The 21,656-nt window shown below is 44.6% G+C and overlaps 1 protein-coding gene across 1 annotated transcript; it reads right to left on the bottom strand.

Annotated features, from left to right (window-relative positions):
- Positions 1-1,663: 1,663 nt before the first annotated feature.
- Positions 1,664-20,268, bottom strand: PSMD6 (proteasome 26S subunit, non-ATPase 6). Its single transcript, XM_055414255.2, has 8 exons — positions 20,040-20,268; positions 19,201-19,406; positions 16,303-16,448; positions 15,825-16,044; positions 15,607-15,715; positions 5,045-5,213; positions 2,017-2,094; positions 1,664-1,866 (listed from the first exon to the last, which is right to left on the bottom strand). The coding sequence occupies exons 1-8, from the start codon at positions 20,182-20,184 to the stop codon at positions 1,770-1,772; spliced, it is 1,170 nt and encodes a 389-aa protein (XP_055270230.1). The 5' UTR covers positions 20,185-20,268; the 3' UTR covers positions 1,664-1,769.
- Between the last annotated feature and the right edge of the window lie 1,388 nt (positions 20,269-21,656).

Genomic DNA, 21,656 nt, shown 5'->3' on the forward strand with positions numbered 1-21,656 from the left:
TATCTGTCCTATACTGTACGGCCTCGAAAACCTGGACTCCCTCACATCAGAATCGTGTTGCATAAGCCAAGTTCCCCAGACATTTATCTGCAGGCTTGGTTTTCAGCTTCCCCATCATGCACTGGGAATGAATAGCATTTCTTTTTCATTTAGTGTCTCTTACGTGTTACCCTCCTCTAATTTTAGGTGGTAGGGCTAAAATGGTTAAAAAAAAAAAGCCAACATCCAGCCTACATTTCAATGGAAATGCTTTGGTCTGTGATCACTTCGGTCTATGTGGTTTTATAGTGGGGAGTTGAGGGAAAGTTATTTTAAGACACTGACATTTTAATGGTACTTTTCCCTTCTAGCATGAACTGCAATGAGGTAACTGGCTGAAAGCAGAATCCTCCAGAAGGAACACAGTGAGTGATGCCTACGTTGGACTTAATGGACAGCACTGATTCCTCTGGTTGTGGATTTTGTTAAGGGTACTTATATTGCCAGTTTCTTTAAGAAATTAGTGATCAAAGTTGATAAGGTTTTTAGTAGCCTCTCATCTAGCTCCCTCAGCAGCCACTTTTCCACTGTCGTGACTTCTGAGGCAACGCTTCTAATGCTTTGCCATTAAATACCTCATTTGTAAGAGAGTTTTGCTTTCCCAAATTGTTATCACTCATAGTTTAACTCAAGCTTTTAATCAAGAATGACTGTTGAACCGTTTCAGAGTATTTTCAACAGATTATATATCCATCCAACCAGTCCATTCTAAAGGAGATCAATCCTGGGTGTTCATCGGAAGGACTGATGCTAAAGCTGAAACTCCAATACTTTGGCCACCTCATGCGACGAGTTGACCCACTGGAAAAGACTCTGATGCTGGGAGGGCTTGGGGGCGGGAGGAGAAGGAAGGGGACGACACAGAATGAGATGGCTGGATGGCATCACTGACTTCGATGGACAGGAGTGTGAGTGAACTCCAGGAGTTGGTGATGGACAGGGAGGCCTGGCGTGCTGTGATTCATGGGTCGCAAAGAGTCGGACACGACTGAGCAACTGAACTGAACACATCCATTGATATCATGTGTTTTCTAGTTTGTTAATACATCATTCCCATCAGCATGGAAATACGCTCTCTTCAGAAAAAGGAAGAAACCCTTATATTTCTCTTCCTTTGATTTTACAGTAAAATGCCATTTCGATTCTCTTGCTCTAGCAACACTGCTCTTACTCAGCAAGCCTGGATGCTCTCAGTTAGCAAATCCAGCTGTGTCCACCGGTATTCTACAGTAGCCAGCTCCGAGCCACGCTGACATTTAGGAGGTCAGTCAGTGTGGCCACCCTCTGCTGAAAGCCCCCAGTGCCTCTGTGCCCCTCAGTACTGGTGTGGATGGTCTCTCCTCCCTTTTTATTTACAATCACCTCACTGCAGAGGCTTCTATGACACTCTTCACGCCCCACTCATTTCACTGCCACCTTTCTCAGGTTTTAGTTTCTTTCACTAAGTGTATAACTGGGAAAAAAGGTTCCCTATGCCTGTATTAATATCATCTCTTACCTTTGTTTTATTGAAGAGTCAGGATTTGAACTCAAGTAGTCTCTGTAAGTATTATACCATAAACCAAAGATTCAAATGATGTAAAATGTGACATTACCTTAACGCTGTGTACGTATAAGAAAAAAGTAAGTTGAAAGAAACAATTTATTTTTACACAGTTCAACTGGGCACAAAGTAAGCTATAAAAATTCCCAATAATGATCTCTAAAGAAAATCCTTTGTGTATTTGGTTTTACATGTTAATTACTCTAGAAAGTTTCTGAACTCTGTTTAATAGCAGATCTCCTTTCTTGATAGTTTCTTGGTACTGCCAGTTCTTGCTATCAGGTCTATAAATAAATTCAGGGAAAACATGAAATTAGTTAGCAGTCACATTACTCCGTAACAATAGCTGATCTACTTTAAAAAGAAGGCACTCTTTTTTCAGAATGTCCTTTGTTATGATAAGTATTACAAATGATACAGAAAGTTAAGAGTACCTGTTGGTTTCCACTATTTCATTCACTTTATCTATTTTGCAGTGTAGCCTCCCAGCAGCAATAAACCTGGAGAGTTCCCTAATTGAGAGAGAAGGGGAAAGCGTTTAGCATCAGGCTTATAGAGAGCTGCATGAAGACTAACTTTTCAGTAATACCAGAGAGAATATGTGGAAAGCTGACTCCTTTAAAAGATCTATTTGTAATAGAACTAGGTTGAATTAAGAAAAATTGTGACAGATGACTCTCCCCATACGACACCATCTTGCTGCTTAGCACATAAACACCCAAAGTGCCATTTCAAGTTGGTGGGGAAAGGTGGTGATGTGAAAGCAGCTTAACTCTCACAAATCCCAATACGGTAGTGGCGCCTTGAAGTTAGAAGTTATCTCACATTAGTAACAACTGTATGTTTACAGAGCGTGCTCTATTTCTATACTCATTAAAAATACATTTGATTCAATCACTACAACAGCCATTCTTTCAACCGTTAGTTTTTGAGTTATAACTGAGTGGCTTTAGGTAGACTGGAAAGATGTTTTAAAAAGCTCCCTTGTGTTCACTTCCAGCGTCTCAGGCTGCAGCTGTGAAACCTATCTGCACCTACTGTTCTAGGACTGAGGTCCACAGGGCAAACAACGACACAAGCAGACATCGCCAGCCTTGTGAGCTACTGAGATTCACAGGAGAGCTGGGGAACCTCCTACAGAGACTCTAGGAGCAAGATGCAGAGAGCAGAGCAGCGCTGCCCTGGGCGGGAAAGCCGGCTCGGACTCAAGTGTGCCCTCTGCTGAGGTAAGACCTGCTGGGCAACTGCTGCTTCCCCTGCCCACTAACACCAGCCCAGCCTGCCCTTCATTTACTCCCTGACTCTTGGAGGAGACTCCAGACTTTAGCTTCTGTGTCCGCTCACCGCTGCGGTCTGCCCGTGCATGCCACCACACGCTCCCTCCAGTAAGCGAGGCTGGTGCGCTCTCCAACCTGTCTGGGCTACTCTTCCCCCTTCAGTGGCCTCTCCTCCTTACTCCTGTAAGTCTTAAGCGCACACTGACATCCACTCTCAAGGCCCCAGAGAGCCCTCTGGGGTTGGTTATGCTGATTCTGAACTCAGTGCACCCAGAGGCATCTCAGCACAGCCTCCTTTCTGATTACAACCACGACAAAGTTTAATTAGGTACTTACTGCCCCAAACGGGTGCCTAATTCCATGTGCTAATCAGACATACCCCAAAACGACTCATCTCCAAGCCACCCGGATGGTGCCTCATATAAAGAATAAGCCAAATATTTGCTGTGTAAACAGAACCTAAAAACTAGAGTTGCATCCTAAATTCCAGACAAAACACCTACCAACAAAATTATGCAATTCAGCCTGCTGGTATGGTTTCCAACCTTACATATGTTAACAGTTGTGTCTATTCAAATAATGGCTTGGTCCTTTTCTCCACCAGTATCTTACTAAGGAAATGGAAAAATGAAGTACAAGTGTTCTTTATTACAGAAAGATTTCACCTAAACTCATTGTATAAGGTAAGAAACAAATTTAAAGCAAGGCCTTTCTAGGTAACAACACAGCTCAGTGTGTGCTTGAAACCTCTGCCTTTAAAGCTGCGCTGAGAACAAGAAGGGGAAAACTAAATAATTCAAACAGCACCGTAATGGCCTTCAGCGTACTGCGGCGTGTCTACAGTACTTCCACTTCAGTCAGCTTATCCACAGATGGAGCTGAGCGTCCCCCTGCCCCCGAGGAGCAGCAGCCTTACCACCCCCACACTGTTAAGAAACTGGAAAGTAAGAAGCCAGACCAACCCCCCTTCCTGCACGGCTCACCACAGTGAGCTCCTCCAATATGACCCACGAGAAGCAACTCTGCCCCCTACCACCAGTCTTACTTTCACCAAGAAAACCAAACCTCCCTAGAGAAGCCAGCCTTTTACTTTGGTATGGGTAATAAACTACTCTCACTGCCTTTTCTGTTTCACAGGAAGAGAATGAGGAAATTTCTGGCTCCATAATTTGGTTATACTTTGTGTTTTACTGATGGTAAATATTACTCTAAACCAACCCATAAATAAATATTCATGTGCATGCTAAGGTGACTGAGGAAGAAACATACTGATGTCTGTAACTTTCTCTGAAGTCTTTTAATGACTTCAACGACAGGTAAAGCAAATACAGTGTTAATGATAGAATCAAGAATAATTTACTGTATAAATCTTTACAGTAATTTCTCCATGTTTGAAATTTTTCCTAATAAAACATTAAAAAAAACAAAATGGCTAAACAGAATGGTCTTTTAAAAATGAAATGCATTAGAACTTCATTAGAAACTACTCTATAACCACCGTGAGCCACTGCAGACTAACCCTCAAAGCTAACAGCTGAAGCCTGGGGGACCACTTCCAGCGAAATGCCATGGGGCCAGCTCACCCTCTGAATATCTACTTCGCCCCAGTTCCCCACCCCTGTTACTTACCCCCTGGCTGAACATCCTCCAGTGGCGCCCACGGCACCGGGATGAAGTAAAGTCCCAGCTCCCCTCCCAGGCTCCACACACCTATACACCTGCCCGCCTCCCACTAGGCTGCAGTGCGTCTCTGTACCATCTGATTATCGCTGCAAACTCACTTCTATCTGAAATGACACACACATTTTTGTGCATACTTGCCAACTCTCCCCAAAACTAGAATGAAAGTCCATGAAGACAGACCTAGAATAATGCCAACCATACAGTAAGGGCTTAGTACCTATCTGATGAACCTTTGAACCAAAGGCTCAAAGTCTTCGATTTTTAGCAACCAAAAAATTGATGGCATTCTCACAAGAGAGAGGACCTGATGTGAAATGTAAGACAGTGAGCTGTCACTACTGTCGTAGCAGAGTGGATCTCAAAGGTGTAACAGACGCCACTTTGCTACCAGAGCACCAAAGTGGAAACACACAATGAGAAAAAGTGCAAGTGGAGAAAGTGTGCACGTTTACACATTCAAAGGTGTAACTGCAAAGATTAACACGATGTTGTTCACACTTACTGATCAATGAACTCCACACCAACACCAAACGCCTCCGCCATATAGCCCAGGGTTAACGACCTGTACGACTCCAGCAGCTGGCTGTACGCGTGAATCCGCATTTCTCTCACATAGTATCGATAATGAGGCGCAAAAAGCCAGTCCTTTTTCATTTCCTGTTCCACAATAGCTGCAATGAATAAGATGGCAAATTATAACAACCTCCCTTTTGATAAACTGATAAACTGGAGGGCGGATTTATAACATGATAAAAATTAATAGCCTTGATCTATAAAGTGTGCATAGAATATTCATGAGCAATCCACAGAAGTATAATCATTCTCCTGAATAGCAGTACCTATCAGCATTCTAAGTAATGAGGATATGGTAGGAAACCACTAGATCAGATCTCTGCTGCCACAGCAACTCAATTTCCAAAGGGAAGAAGAGAGAAATGAATGAACAAGGTAGGCTCATAGAATAATAAGCTCCGTGAAGAAAATAAAACTGAGACATGAACAGTGACCAGGAGACTTAGAGCAACAGACTCAGCAGGCAGAGCCTGGCTCAGCCCTGGAACAGAAAGGAGGGCAGGTTCAGAGGGCAGCAGGGACCGCTATGCAGACAGGGAAGGGGAGCAAGGAAGAGAGTCAAGCGTACACTCCTTTCTGGCCAGAACAGATAAAAATCCTTGCAGAATTTCTCCTTTTTTGAGTTTCTGGGTGGGGAGGGATTCAAATTTTACACTTTGGCGAGGCGGAGATGGACTCTCTTATTAGATATCCAACTTAAAAATCCCAAGGCTTGGGTCTGGTGCTCGCTGGCAGGTTTGGGGTTGGAGACTCACATTTGGAAATCCATGCCATCATATGTACTTGATGACAGAATACAGGTAGAGATAAAGGCAAGGACCGGGCCTAGGCCAGTCAGCCACTGAAAGGCCTAACAAAGGATAAGGCACAGCCAGAGAAAATGCAGAATTCAATACACTGACGTACTAAGGTGCTGAAAAAAGGATAACTCAACCCCCACTTGCAGGTTGAGTAGGTAACTGGAGGTCCACCTACTAGATCTGCCACTACGTATAGTGTCCAACGCATGAGAGCCGCTTAAAAACACTTATGAACCCAATGCCCAGCTATTTGTATGGAGACATGAAGAAATACTCATTATATTTTAGGAAAAAAGCTACTTAAAAATCCTAAACAGCTCCTTAGAAACCTGCATGTAAAATACACCTGCGTATATTAACAGTGCTTCATGCCTGTGTCTCCGGACACAGAGCCCTTGGAACCTGAGCTCAGCAGTTGCCTCAAGAGAAAGCCCAGGCAAGCCAAGGATAGAGCGCCTCTTTCTTCTTTATGTGATACATTTGAAAATTTTCCACATGTACAGAAAACCTCGGGGTTTGGGGGTGACTTATTTTCCAATTTTCAAAGTACATAATGAATAGAAGTCCTGGGAGGATATATAACTATCTTAAAATTATTCTGGAACAATTCTGTGTAATTTGTAATATGAATTTGGACATTAAGACTTTCTCAGCTCGGTTTATTTGTAAATTTCTGAAGACTAGGTTTAACCTAGAAAAGGATATTATTTCCTCTTTCAAATAAAAGATTTCAAAGTACACAGTCTGAATACTTAGCAAAGCACAAAAGCTTATTACAAAGCCAAATAAATGCTACATATCTCACTGCACAGGAGCAGATGGTAAAGGATACAAATAATAACTGTTGTCAAGAGATTCATCTATCTGTCCTTTGCATTTAAAATGCCTGGGAAATGGAGGGCGGTCCCAAGCCTGGCCCCCGCTGTCCCAGGGGTGCCCCAGGGCTGCTCTACCTGCACCCCTACTTGCAGGTTGAGTAGGTAAGCAGACTGTGATAACACGCATCAAAATGCTACTCAGCAGGAAAATACAATGAACCACTGCAAAGAAACGGCAATAATATGGACTTTAGTGCAAGAAACATACTAGTTGTACTACAAGGCTAGTAGTCAGCAGTGTGGTACTGACACACAGACAGGTCAATGAAACACAAAAGCAAGTCCAGAAATCAACAGACACCTATGACCAATTAATCTATGGCAAAGGAGGCAAGAATATACAATGGAGAAAAGACAGTCTCTTCAGTAAGTGGTGCTGGACAGCTCCATGTGACAGGATGAAACTGGAACATTCCCTGACACCATACACAAAAATAAACTTGAAGTGGATCAAAGACCTAAATGCAGGAAAACACAGAACACTCTCTGACATAAATCACAGCAATGTCTTTTTTGATGACCTCCTGCTGCTGCTAAGTCACTTCAGTCGTGTCCGACTCTGTGTGACCCCATAAACAGAAGCCCACCAGGCTCCCCCATCCCTGGGATTCTCCAGGCAAGAACACTGGAGTGGGTTGCCATTTCCTAGAGTAAAATGTAAACAGGAGTTAACTAAAAGCTCCTTCACCGCAAAGGAAACACAGAATGAGAAGACAACCCATAGAATGGGAGACCTCTGCAAACAAAGCAACCTGCAAGGAGTTAATCTCCACAGAACACAAACAGCTCTGGCAGCTCTCTGTCAAAAACCAAACCACCCAATCACAAAACGGGCAGGAGTTCCCTGGGGGGGTCTGTGGTTAAGACTGCGCTCTCAATGTAGGGGCAAGCCTTTGACACCCTGATCAGAGAAGATCCCACAGGCCTAGCAGCCAAAAAAGAAAAAATGGGGGCAGAAGATTTAAATAGACATTTCTCAGGGGAAGAAATACAGATGGCCAAGAGGCACATGAAACATCAGTCATTATCAGAGAAATGCAAATCAGAACTACAATAAGGCATCACCTCACACTGATCTGAATGGCCATCATCAAAATGTCTACAATAAATGCTGAAGAGGGTTGGAGGAGAGGGAACCTTTTTACACTGTTGGTGGGAATGTAAACTAGTAACAGCCACTATGGAGCAGGATATGGGGTTCATTGAAAAACTAAACACAGAACTACCATATAATCCAGCAGTTCCCCTCTGGGCATATATATGTTTGGAGTAAGCCATAATCAGAAAAGACATATGCACCCCAATGCTCAAAGCAGCATTTTACAACAGGTAGGACAGGGAAGCAACCTCTCTGTCAGCAGAGGAACAGACAAATATGTGTACATACACATAATGGAATGTTACTTCAGCCACAAAAAAGAATGAACTAATGCCTGCACCAGCAACGTGGATGGGCCTGGAGACGATCACACTCAGTGAAGGAAGTCAGAGAAGGACAAAAAGCCTATGATGGCACTTATGGGTAGAATATGAGAGTCCACACAGAGGACCTCATTTACAAAACACGAAGACTCACAGACTGATAACCAGAACAAACTTCTGGTTACCAAAGGGGAAAGGGGGTGAGGGGGAGGGGAGGCTTACATTAGGAGGCTGGGGTGTACACATACACAGTAATATATTACATGTATTTTACAAACAGATGACTGACAAGGACCTACTGTGTAACAGAGAACTCAACACTTTAAGATAGGAGAAGAATCTAAAGAAGTACACATATATGTATCATGTAACTGAATCAGTTTGCTTAATACCAAAACCACCATCAAATCAACTCTACTCCAGCACACAGTAAATATTTAAATTTAAAAAGAAAAGAGATGTCAACAGTATTACCTTCAGGCCTGGGTGACCTGGGATGTGGTCACATTCCTGGAGCCTGAGCAGCCTGTTGCCAAGGCAGGACTAGGGTGGAGCTGAGGGAATGGGGGAGATATGCCTGCAAAGGAGTCCCCCTCCCCTGGACCCTCAGTGCCTGGTCCCCTGTGAATGAGACCCTGATCTCCAGATCTAGGGGGTCCCTCTGAGAGCTAGTCAAGCCTGGAACACCCAGATTACGGTCGAGCCGCTGGGTAGGAAGAGCTTTGACATGTCACCTGGTCTCCAAGTCTCCCAGTGGTGAGGCTCCCACCAGCAGCTTCCCTCCTTGGAGTTGCCCTTCCCCGTACTACCGCACCCTCAGGAGACCAGTTCAGGGAGGTCTTGGGATTTTGGGGAGTGCAGGAGAAGGGGAAAAAATTCAAAAGACCCGAGCCCTGGCACATTCCACTCTAATCTACAACCCTGGAACACAACTTTCTCCAGGGCTCCGATTGCCCAAGAAACTGGAGGAGGGCATGAAGGACTGCTGGCGCCTTGTGGACGTTTCCTGTAACAACAACCTGAAAACCAGTTAACAGATACCAAGGAAAGCTTTCACGCAAAGGCACAAAGACAGAAACGGTATGGACCTAACATAAGCAGAAGACATTAAGAAGAGGTGGCAAGAATACTCAGAAAAACTGTACAAAAAGACCTTAATGACCCAGATAACCACTACAGTGAGATCCCTCACCCAGAACCAGACGTCCTAGAGTGTGAAGTCAAATGGGCCTTAGGAAGCATCACTCCGAACAGAGCTAGTGGAGGTGATGGAATTCCAACTGAGCTATTTCAAATCCTAAAAGATGATGCTGTGAAAGTGCTACACTCAATACACCAGCAAATTTGGAAAACTTAACAGTGGCCACAGGACTGGAAAAGGTGTTTTCATTCCACTCCCAAAGAAAGGCAATGCCAAAGAACGTTCCAAGTACCACACAATTGTGCTCACTGCACATGCTGGTAAGGTTATGCTCAAAATCCTTCAAAGCAGGCTTCAGCAATATGTGAACTGAGAACTTTCAGACGCACAAGCTGAGTTTAGAAAAGGTAGAAGAACCAGAAATCAAACTGCCAACATTCGCTGGATCATAGAGAAAGTAAGGGAATTCCAGAAAAACATCTACTTCTGTTTCATTGACTATGCTAAAGTCTTTGACTGCATGGATCACAACAAACTGTGGAACATTCTTAAAGAGATAGGAATACCAGACCACCTTAGCTGCCTCCTGAGAAACCTGTATGCAAATCAAGAACAAACAGAACCTTACATGGAATCACTGACTTGTTCAAAATTGGGAAAGGAGTATGACAAGGCGGTATACTGTCACCTGTTTATTTAACTTATATACAGAGTGCTACTGCTGCTGCTAAGTCGCTTCAGTCGTGTCCGACTCTGTGCGACCCCATTGACGGCAGCCTACCAGGCTCCCCCGTCCCTGGGATTCTCCAGGCAAGAACTATGGAGTGGGTTGCCATTTCCTTCTCCAATGCGTGAAAGTGAAAAGTGAAAGTGAGGTCGCTCAGTCATGTCCGACTTAAGTGACCTCATGGACTGCAGCCTACCAGGCTCCTCCGTCCATGGGATTTTCTAGGCAAGAGTACTGGAGTGGCTTGCCATTGCCTTCTCCAAGATCATGCGAAATGCCGGGCAGGATGAATCACCAGTGCAATCAAGATTTCCAGGAGAAATATACACGACTTCAGATATGCAGATGATACCACTCTAATAGCAGAAAGTACAGAGGAAGTAAAAAGCCTCCTGATGAGTGACAAAGATGGCTTAAAATTCAACATTTAAAAAAAACTGCAATGACGGCATCGGTTCCCGTCACTTCATGGCAGATAAAAGAGGGGAAAGTGGAAACAGTGAGACTTTATTTCCTCAAGCTCCAAAATCACTGCAGATGGTGACTGCAGTCATGACAGTAAAAGACGCTTGCTCCTTGGAAGGAAAGCTATGACCAACCTAGACAGCGTAGTAAAAATCACAGACATCACTTTGCCAACAAACGTGTGTATAATCAGAGCTATGCTTTTTCCAGTAGTCATGTATGGATGTGAAAGTTGGGACCATAAAAGAGGCTGAGCACTAAAGAATTGATGCTTTTGAACTGTGGTGCTGGAGAAGATTCTTGAGTCCTTTGGACAGCAAGGAGATTAAACCAGTCAATCCTAAAGGAAACCAACTCTGAATACTCATTGGAAGGACTAATGTTGAAGCTCCAATACTTTGGCCACCTGATATGAAGAGCTGACTCATTGGAAAAGACCCTGATACTGGGAAAAACTGAAGACAGGAAAGAGAAGGGGAAGACAGATGAGGAGATGGCTGGATGGCATCACCAACTCAATGGACGTGAGTTTGAGCAAGCTCCAGGAGATGGTGATGGACAGGGAAGTGTGGTGTGGTACAGTCCAGGGGTGGCTAAGAGTTGCAGATGATTTAGCAACTGAACAACCATATGTGAAACAGGTAATTCACAAAGACCTAATAAATAACACAGGGAACTCTACTCAACACTCTGTAATAACCTAGACAGGAAAAGAATCTGAAGAGAAATACACATATGTATCTCTGTAACTGAATCAGGTTGCTTAACACCAAAAATAAACACCACTATGTAAATTAACTCGAAAGTTATGACCAACCTAGATAGTATATTAAAAAGCAGAGACATTACTTTGCCAACCAAGGTCCATCTAGTCAAGGCTATGGTTTTTCCCGTGGTCATGTATGGATGTGAGAGTTGGACTGTGAAGAAAGCTGATCACCGAAGAATTGATGCTTTTGAACTGTGGTATTGGAGAAGACTCTTGAGAGTTCCTTGGACTGCAAGGAGATCCAACCAGTCCATTCTAAAGGAGATCGATCCTGGGTGTTCATTGGAGGGACTGATGCTAAAGCTGAAACTGAAATACTCTGGCCACCTCATGCGAAGAGCTGACTCACTGGAAAAGACTGATGCTGGGAGGGATTGGGGGTGGGAGGAGAAGGGGACGACGGAGAATGAGATGGCTGGATGGCATCACCGACTCGATGGACATGAGTTTGAGTGAACTCCGGGAGTTGGTGATGGACAGGGAGGCCTGGCGTGCTGTGATTCATGGGGTCGCAAAGAGTCGGACACGACTGAGCAACTGAACTGAGTATACAATAAAAACAAAATTTAAAAAGAAAACAACAAATATCAACAGTATTCCCCTCAGGCCTGGGGACCTGGGCTGCAGTCACATCCCTGAAACCTGAGCAGCCTTGAGACCCAAGGCTGGACTGGACTGGGGCTGAGAAGGATAAGGGGGAAGAAGTCATGAGACCAGAACTGTGGTGCATTGCACTCTAATCTACAACCCTGGAACACGACTTTCTCTAGGGCTCTGATTGCTCAAGAAACCCGAGAGGCGCGTGAAGAAGTGCTGCCACCCTGTGGCCATTTCCCACAACAACAACCTGAAAACAAGCGAGAAGAGAAGGAAGGCCGCTCAGTTGTCTGACTCTTTCCAACCCCATGGACTATACAGTCCATGGAATTCTCCAGGCCAGAATACTGGAGTGGGTAGATGTTCCCTTCTCCAGGGGATCTTCCAATCCCAGGGACCAAACTCAGGTCTCCCGCATCGCAGGCGGATTCCTTACCAGCTGAGCCACCTGGCAAGCCCAGTGCATACTGGCAACTCTTCAAATTCACAAGACCTGCTGGGCTGTAAAGGACACCTGCCCTTTAAGCAATGTCCTAGGGCAGGTAATCAAAAAACAATTCAAAGCATGCTGGACCTTCAACAAGTCAATCTTAAGGGGTCAGCTTAAGGTACGCTGCCTTTCCCCCCGGCCCTTTTCTGAAAGCACATGAAAATATGCTCCATATTGCTAATTATTCAAGAAATAATTAGCGCCAGTCTGATTGGTCATCATCAAAAAGACTAATAACAGCAAGCAGTTTGGGGAAGAAGCGTACATGTGTTCAGATGGCAGAGTCGCTCTGCTGTCAACCTGGAACAATCACATCTTAGTCATCAGTTCAACTCCAAAATAAAGGAAAAAGCTGTAAAAAAAAAAAAAAGGACTACAAACAGTAAATGTGGGAGGGTGCATGGAGAACAGGGAACGACCCTATGCTTCTGGGGGACACTGTAAACTGCTCACAGTCACCAGAGGGGACGCAATGGAGGTTCCTTAAATACCAAACACAGAGCTGCCTCATCCCCTGTTCTCACTCCTGGGCCTTGAGGTGGAGAAAAGCCTTACTTCAGAAAGACACATGCACTCAGCGTTCACTGCAGCACCATTTACATTATCCTAACAGGAAGCGCCCAAACGTTCCAGGGAAGATGGATGGATCAAGCCAGCGTTTCATACATGTACAGCCAAGTATGACTCAGCTGTAGAAAAGGATGAGTTAATGTCATTTCCAGCAGCATGCATAGACCTGATGATGATCACACTAAGCGAAGGAAGTCAGACAAAGAACGACAAAAAGCCTAAGAGATCACTTACTGGTCTAATCTACAGACTGATAAAAATGAACTCATTTATAAAACAGAAACAGACGCAAAAGACTCAGCATAGACAGGTCTGGTTACCAAAGGAAAGGGGGGTTGGATAAATTAGGAGCTTGGGAAGAACACACACACTATTATAAGACAGTAAACAGCCAACAAGGACGTACTGTACAGTACAGGGAGCTCTACGCAATATTTTGTGATAACCTACATGAGAAAAGAATAAAAATGAATGAGTACATGTGTGTGTAACTGAATCACTGCTATACCGCTGAAACTAACACAACACTGTAAATCAACTACACTCCAATAAAGTTGTTTTTTTTTAAATTTTTAAATATCTGGGAAATGAGTAAATTTGAAATTTGGTACATATCCCATTTATCTCAAATTACAGACACTTCCACGAAACACTCAATGACATACAGGCACTGTGCACGTGTCAAGATCATTACAAGAAAAAAAAAAAAAAGTAAACTCTGCTCCTAATAACTCTGGGGCGCAGTAGAGAAAAACTGTAATAAAGCATCACAGAAGAATTTGTTTTCAAAACAAGGCATATGGTCAATAAGCACATGAAAAGATATTCAAAACCATAATATATCACTGCACCCACTAAGATGCTATAATCAAAAAAACACACAATTAACAAGTATTATGGTGGGGGCGGAGGGGGCGGGACTGGGACGCACACACTGCTGCTGGTAATGAAAAACGGTGCAGCTGCTCTCGAGGGCAGTTTGGCAGTTTCTCAGTTTATCAAATAGCTACCATATGACCCAGCCATTCCATTACTAGATATACACCCAGGAGAAAGTATACGCTGTGTCCATATAAAAACTAGTATATAAACATTCATCACAACACTGTTTATAATAACGCCCATCACCTGATAACTGGATATATAAAATAGTCTCCATGCAGTGGTGCGTCATTCGGCTGTAAACTGAACAAAGCTCTGAAATATGCTACAGCACGGACGACAGCAAAAGCATTATGCTGGGAAAAGGAGCCGAGGACACAATGCTACACACTGAGCAAATCCACTGATGCGCATGTCCAAAATAAGCACATCCACGCAGACAGAGACAAGGGGCTGAGAACAGGAGTGGGGGTGGCTGCTAACCGGCACGGACCGTCTTCTGGGCGATGACGGTGTTCTGCAGCCAGTGGTCTGGTTGCACGCCTCGTCACCAGATGGGGCACCAGGAATGCAGAGAAAAGGTTTACTAAAAACCTCTTTGGCTGAAGGAACAGGGGAAGCTCCACATTTGAGCAGAATATGGACCATGGGATCTATAGCCATAAAAAAAGGAGAAGGGCAATTCCACACTTGAACTGTGTGGGCAAACAGGAGAAGACAGCACCACGCAGGCCCTTCCACACCTGAGGAGCCCTGTTCCCACGCTGCATATAAGGGAGTATGAATCCCCAAGGGGTTTCCCAAGTGGCTCAGTGGTGTAGAATCCACCTGCCAATGCAGGAGACACAGCTTCGATCCCTGGGTTGGGAAGATCCTGTGGAGGATGAAATTGCAACCTACTCCAGATTTCTTGCCTGAAAAAATCCCATGGACAGAAAGAGCCTGGCAGGCTACAGTCCATGGAGTTGCAGAGTCAGACATGACTGAGCGCACACACGTGAATCCCACAAGGCAGCTGAACTTTCTAGGCATGGAGAAAGCACACCATAAGCACTGGGCCAACACCCACTCTGAAAATAAAAAATCATCATTTGGAGTCCTCCTTTCCCAAGTTTTGTAAATGCTGCCTATTTATATTAAACAAATACCTTCTGAAACTTGCAGCAGACAAGAGAATTACCAATGCCAAGTTGTTTTAAGTTTTAGGAAAATCCGGGAAGGAACTCTGCGTTGAACACCACAAGCACACTCAACAGATTTTTTCAACCAACATCCCTTGAAAATGATTTGCAAATCAGCACAAAGACTCAGCTAATGCACAGCTAACTCAATTGAAAGGAGAGTCAAATTCCCATACATCAGTCCCCAAAACACTCAATGCTTAGAACCATTTGCTCACTAATGCTTTACATCCCCTACGACTCTCTAAACCAGGGGTCAGGCATACTTCCTCGGCAAAGAAACAGACAGCTGATCTTTCTAGCTGGTGAGGGCCACAGAACTGTCTTTGTTCTGTTTTGTTAAACAATCGTTAAAAAAAAATGTAAACATCAATCTTACCTGTGGACCACAGAAAAAGATATTTGATCGAAGTCTAAACAAGAATGGGCAAAAGATTAGCCATGCTGACCAAAGAACAACAGCTATCTCTGCACACTGTATTTTTCATATATGTGAAAAATCATCTAAGGTTATCTACGGACAGAGTCAGGAATAAGATGAAGACCCAAACAAGCAACTCTATCCTTACCTAATGACTGGAAGAAAACAGAGTAACGGCATTCATAGAGTGAAAACAGATACTGGCGAACAGCTGGAAGACTGTGCAACACTTCAAGAATCTCTGCTCCTTTAATTACCTAGGAATTTTTTTAAAAAACAAACGTATGCTGTAATGATTATGGTTTATTTATTTTGGAAAAGCATGGTGTATTCTCTAAACGTGAGTATGAAAGGTTCAGTCATTACCTTTTCCCTGAGATCTGGTCTTTCTAAGGCGATCATGCTGACATAGACGGTGTAAGTCACAAAGGTTTTATAGTCCATGAGCTCATAGGATGTAAACGTTGAGACTGTGTCAAGGAAGAGCTCAGCTGCCTGTTTGAAATCACGAATAGCTACACAATAAAGACCCTGATACACTTTCAGGCGGTTCCTCCGGTCCCAATCTCCTCCTTCCTCTATCAAGCTATAAAATTAAAACAAAAGTTATAACCTGGAAATAAACAGTGCTTTCTGCAAGCTTTGTATTATTATGAAAGAGAGAACAACTTGTCACAACTTAAACCTAAAAGTAACATACAAAGAGAATAGTTTCCTAAGTAAGTACATTAGTTATCTGACCAAGTGTACTAGTTGGAAACAAAAGAAAACAGATTTCTTATATCAATTTCTTATTTATAGCATCGTGATTTAGAGGGAATATATCCCCAGCACTAAAACGTACCTTTTGGCCTTTTCCGTATTTCGAGTGATGAGGTCATTATCCATGTAAAATAAACCAATTCTAAGGAGATAGAACACAATATCCAGCCGGTGACCCAGCGCCACAGTTTTGTCATAAGTCTTGCGAAAGGCTGTCAGAGCACCTTCCTGTCAAGAGAACAAAGCGAACAGGTGAGAAAAGGTTAAATGTTTTGAAAGCTATAGCTGTCTAGGATTTTCTAAGCAAAAAGTGGGGGGGAGGGGGAGGTAGGCATGGAGACAGAAGAGTATGGCCATGAGATGGTAACTGTTGAAGCTGGGTGTTAACTATTCTCTCCACTTGTACAAAGTGTAAGAAATACATCAAAAAAAAAAAAAAGAAAGAAATACATCTAATGTGTCTAAGCATATACTTATATTCTAGAAAAACACACATTCATAACTTATTCACCATTGTTTCAGTCTTCTTCTTTGTTCTATATGTTCAATATTTTTCCTCCAACAATTACAATACATTACTTTAAAAGTACTTTACTGTGAATTATCAATCCTAACAACTAAAGAGTATTAAAAAATTTTACCTTAATCACTCTTAGAATGTGACTGATTATTTAAATATACAATTCTATCTCAAATCATTGTGGAATAAAATGTTTTCATTGCTTTAAAAATATGAATATGTAAGACTTCCCTGGCGGTCCAGTTAGGATTAAGACTCTGCACTCCCACTGCTGAGGGTATGAGTTCAACCCCCAGCTGAGGAACTAAGATCCCACACGCTGTGTGATATGGCCAGAAAAACAAAAAAAAAGAAAAAAAGAAGAAAGAAAACGAGGTGAGGCTGTGACCTCACCTCGTTTGTATGAGAAAATAGGGAAGATCGATGAGATCATATCAAAAGGACAAAGAAACTATCTTAAAGGAACTTATACTAACAAATCTATAACAAACTGAGCACCAAAAATAATAATGACTGTAATCAATACAGTACAGTGAGAAATAAAAATCCACCAAGTCGATTATTGAGTAAATAAAATAAAATATCTAAAAATATGTAGGGCTTTCCTGGTGGCCCAGTGGGTAAGAATCCACCTGCCGATGCTGGAGACATGGGTTCGATCCCTGGTCTGGGAGAATCCATGTGTGCCACAGAGCAACTAGACCAGTGTGACACAACCGCTGAGGCGGAGCCCTAGAGTCCACGCTCAAGAGAGGGCCCCACAGCAAGAAGGGGCCCCTGCTCGCTGCAACTAGAGAAAGCCCGCACACAGCAGCAAAGACGCAGCACAGCCAACGGTGAATAACGATCAGACAGACAATAAGCTGGAGGAAAAAAGAAAACTCTTCATTTTAGAAGAATGCTATTTCATAAACATGGACTGTATCATTAGAACATCACCAGTGTACACAATGTGGCTTCAAGCATATCCTGCTGAAATTCCTCAAGGCCTGAATCAAAAGCTTTACATTTCTCATCCATTCATAATACTGCATCCTGTTTAAACCAAACCAAAGCAAACCACACACACCACCTACAAAAGCCACAAACTATTAGCTATATTTTACACTGTTCTGTATTTTTCAACTTTTACAATAACCAGATCTTAAATCTATAGTCAGCAGGAAAAAGAAACAAAAAACCTGTTTTAAATTTAAATAGTAATAGTTCAGATCATTTAACATTTCAGCACTTTGCCAAGGGACCAGTCTAACTCCCCTGCCCCTGGGAACTATCATTATTCCTATTTAATAGCTGAAGAAACTCATCCAGTTAAGTAAATCATAATCACTGAAGCCAGAAACAGAACTCAGGCAATCTGACCCAAGAGTCCACAGTATTCAATTTTTTAAAGTTAATGCCATTTTATCCATTATCTAAACACTTCAGGGTACACTGCTTACAATTAAGGACACCCAAAGCCCATCCTCTTAACCACTATTATATAACAACTAGGTTAAAAAATTTAAAAGACCCAATATTTGCAGGTGCCCCTCTTGTGCCCTGATAGTATAAGTTAGGTTGGCTGCTGGGCTGAAGGACAGTGACAGATACTAAGACAAAGATTGTTCTCTGTCCCTGAGATTTCATCTCAGCACACACGCGGGAGAGACACAGCATATACACACAGAGGCGCACACAAGCATATTTTTCCAGCAGCAGCTTATCTTAGCAAAAACAGCTGAAAACAATACACAGGTCCAAGCACTGAACAGCTAAACAAAGCACAGCATCACCTACTACGATGGACTGCTAGCTAGCAGTTAACCAGAATGAGAAAGAGGCACGCACACGAACACGGCAGAGGCACGCACACGAACACGGACGGTCACTCAGACATAATTTTGAAAGAAAAAGTAAACAGGGCAGCATGAGTACACTTCGATTCCGCTAACTGAAAACAACCTTTTTACACCCACACTGCCTAATTTCCACAAGCACAGACACGTGACTACAAACTCACAATAAGAGAATTAAAAAGATAATCTCTCAGGAGGCAGAAAAAAGGAAAGAAGAAATAAAACTTCAGCATTAACTCTAAGATTTTAGTTTCTTACAAGGAGACGATTACTTGAGTAAACAGTAATTTTTAAAACGCACCAGAACCAGGGCTTCCCAACCAAGACAGGTTACAAAAGTAAACCACGGAAAACATCCAAGTTTGGCAAGATCAGCAGAGCAGCTCGCCTGCACACGCACTTCTTGGACTCACAGGGAGAGGTGGGGAAGAATACACACCTGGCTGCTGTGTGGGGGCAGGTGACAGCAACGGGGTAGCAAGAAAACTGTGAGCTTTTCTTCCTTCATTTCCGCACTGACTCACTAGCTCAGGTAAGCAAGTTAGGGTAGTTAATGTTTAAAATGAGACCCTGAACAGTGCCCATTTCAGGCCACACAGAGAGGAGAGACCGCCTCACCCACCTTGTCGCCTATCCGGCAGAGGTACTCCGCCTTTGCCATCATCGCGTCTCGGATTTCGCTCTCCCCCAGATTCTTCTCTGCATCCTCCAGCTCCTCATCCAAACGTTTCAACTCGTCTTCGTTTGCCTTCTTCATTTTGTTGAGCAGGTCCACGTCCATCTGCCACTCCAGGGACTTGCACAAGGCTTCGTAATACGGAGCCATGTCTGAGAGAGAGCAGGAGGGGTGTGACTCAGGCGTGGGCGCCCCCTCCCCTGCCCTAGAGTGCCTACCCCATCTTCCTCCCACACAAGCTGTGAGGTCGTCCGCCAGACACCTGCCACTAGCAGGAAAGGGCTGGGCACCACGAGCTGCTTGCTACTGGGAGGCCAGCATCAGGACCAGGCCTGCCACCGCCGCCCTCTCCTAGGGCCGAGGATAGGGCAACCCTCGGTCTGCCTCTGGGTGGCCGCTGTACGGAGTAAGAGAAAGGGCGAGCTTGTTTACAGCCACACACACCTCAGACCCGTGCAGTTAAGGCTATAGAGCCCGCTGCCGTCACTACCGGGAACGGCAGAAGGAACCGAGGCCAAGTTTCCCCTCCACCGGCAATGCCAGCGGCCCCGAGACCAGTCGCCAATGTCAACAAGCCCCGTCTCGGGCTCGGCGCTCAGCACCTCGAGAGTCCCCCAACCCGGTCCCAAGGCGGGCGGCGCAGAGAGCCGCACACCGCTCTGAGAGCCCCCAGGCGCGGGGAAGCCAGGTCTGATCTCGGGGTCCCCGTCGCGGTCAAGCCCTCAGGCTCGGGAGCGCGGGGCCGCCCGGGCCTAGCGCTGACTCGGCGCTCCCGCGGGCCTCACTGTTATCGCGGACGGCGGCCATCAGCTCGTCGCGGACCGCCGCGTCCCCGCGGTGCTCGGGCAGGCTGAGCAGGAAGCGCAGCTGCGCGATGCGCAGGTCCGGGTTCTTGGGCAGACCCTCCTCCTCCAGGTTCTCCAGCGGCATCGCGGCGGCAACAGCAGCGGCTCCGAACAGACGGCAACTCACGGTCCTGACCGGCGGCGGCGGCGGCAGCGGCGGAAGTAGGAGGAGATCCCGCCTGCGCGCGGGCGCCTCCAGCCCGGCTTCCGGTCGCAGCTCCGCCTCCGCCGGCAGCGCCGCCTGCTGGACACTCCCGTGTATGCTCACCCGGCCCCGCGGTCGTCCCCGACTCTGAGCTAGGAGAGTACCGGGGAGGGTGGTAACCCACCTCCAAAGCTGGATTTCCTGAACCTGTTTCTCCCTCCATTTTTTAGCTATTTCGTTTTCCAATCTGTTTGTAATTAATAAAGCTGGAAATCTTGACAGTTTTGAAAATATAATAACAGCAATAACAACAGTTACAACCACCACAAGAAAAAACAACCACTACAGTTGTCTCGGCCTTACTCTTTCCCTGTTACCTTTCTTCTTACACCCATTTCTTAAAAACTATGGAAGTATAGTTGCTGTACAATATTATATACGTTTTAAAGGTTATACTCCATTTACAGTGGCCTTCCCAGGTGACTCAATGATAAAGAATCCACCTGCAAGGCAGGAGATGTGGGGTTTGATCCTGGGTTGGAAAGATCCCCTGAAGGAGGAAATGGCAACCCAATTCCTGCCTGGGGAATCCCACGGACAGAGAAGCCTGGTGGCCACAGTCCATAGGGTGGCAAAAGAGGCAAACATGACTTAGCAATTAAACAACAACTCCATTTATAGTTATAATTAAAAAAATAGGTTGTCTTCCCCGTGTTGTACAACAGATCCTTGTAGCTTGTTTTATACCTAATGGTTTGTGCCTCTCACTCCCCTCTCCCGAAATGCCCTTCAAGTCTCTTTCCCCTCTGGTAACACTAGTGTGTTCTCTGTATCTGTGAAGACTTTCACTTTTATGTGGAACTTAAGAAAAACAAAGCACAAATAAGTTAGGGAGCATGATCAACCACGGTTATGCAACATCTATGTCTGAATGAAAACCTCTGTCTGGAGCTCCAAAATCCGTGTTCCTTCCATGCTTCTCAGAAAATGGCTCCCAGAATTCCAGTCTTAACACCATAGCACCACCTCTTTGCTTATTCATAATTTAAATCGTAGCATGCCTATATTTTCAGCCTCTTTTTGTTCATGTTGCTACTGTAAGGTCGAAATGGCCCAATGATGTTAAATAAAAGAACCCAAACGCCAACTAGATAATGTAACTGGCTTTAATGGCTGCGCACCCCCGGGCAGAACCCCAAGACCTAACAGAGCGAGGTCAGGAAGTCCACGCCGAACAAAGGCAAGAGGCAACTTATATAACGTTAAGCAAGATTTGGAGTGTTGGTCTCTCATAGGTCAGTTAGCCGGGGGCAAGACCGGGTTGGTTGCCCGATCTGCTCAGGGCTGTGCTGACACAGCGGAATAGTTCTTGCTCTTTCTGGGCAGAATGCTGTTTCTGGACAGGAGGTTAG

The sequence above is a fragment of the Moschus berezovskii genome, chromosome 24 (genome assembly GCF_049115385.1).
Source record: "Moschus berezovskii isolate FMDL1 chromosome 24, NW_MosBer_1.0, whole genome shotgun sequence".
Lineage (NCBI taxonomy): Eukaryota > Metazoa > Chordata > Mammalia > Artiodactyla > Moschidae > Moschus > Moschus berezovskii.

Coding starts and splice junctions, on each gene's coding strand:
- PSMD6 (XM_055414255.2), bottom strand. CDS start 20,184: ATGCCGCTGGAGAACCTGGAGGAGGAGGGTCTGCCCAAGAACCCGGAC. Junction 15,716..15,824: donor GACCAGATCTCAGGGAAAAG/GTAATGACTGAA, acceptor AAAAATTCCTAG/GTAATTAAAGGAGCAGAGAT. Junction 2,095..5,044: donor GGTGTGGAGTTCATTGATCA/GTAAGTGTGAAC, acceptor TCTCTCAATTAG/GGAACTCTCCAGGTTTATTG.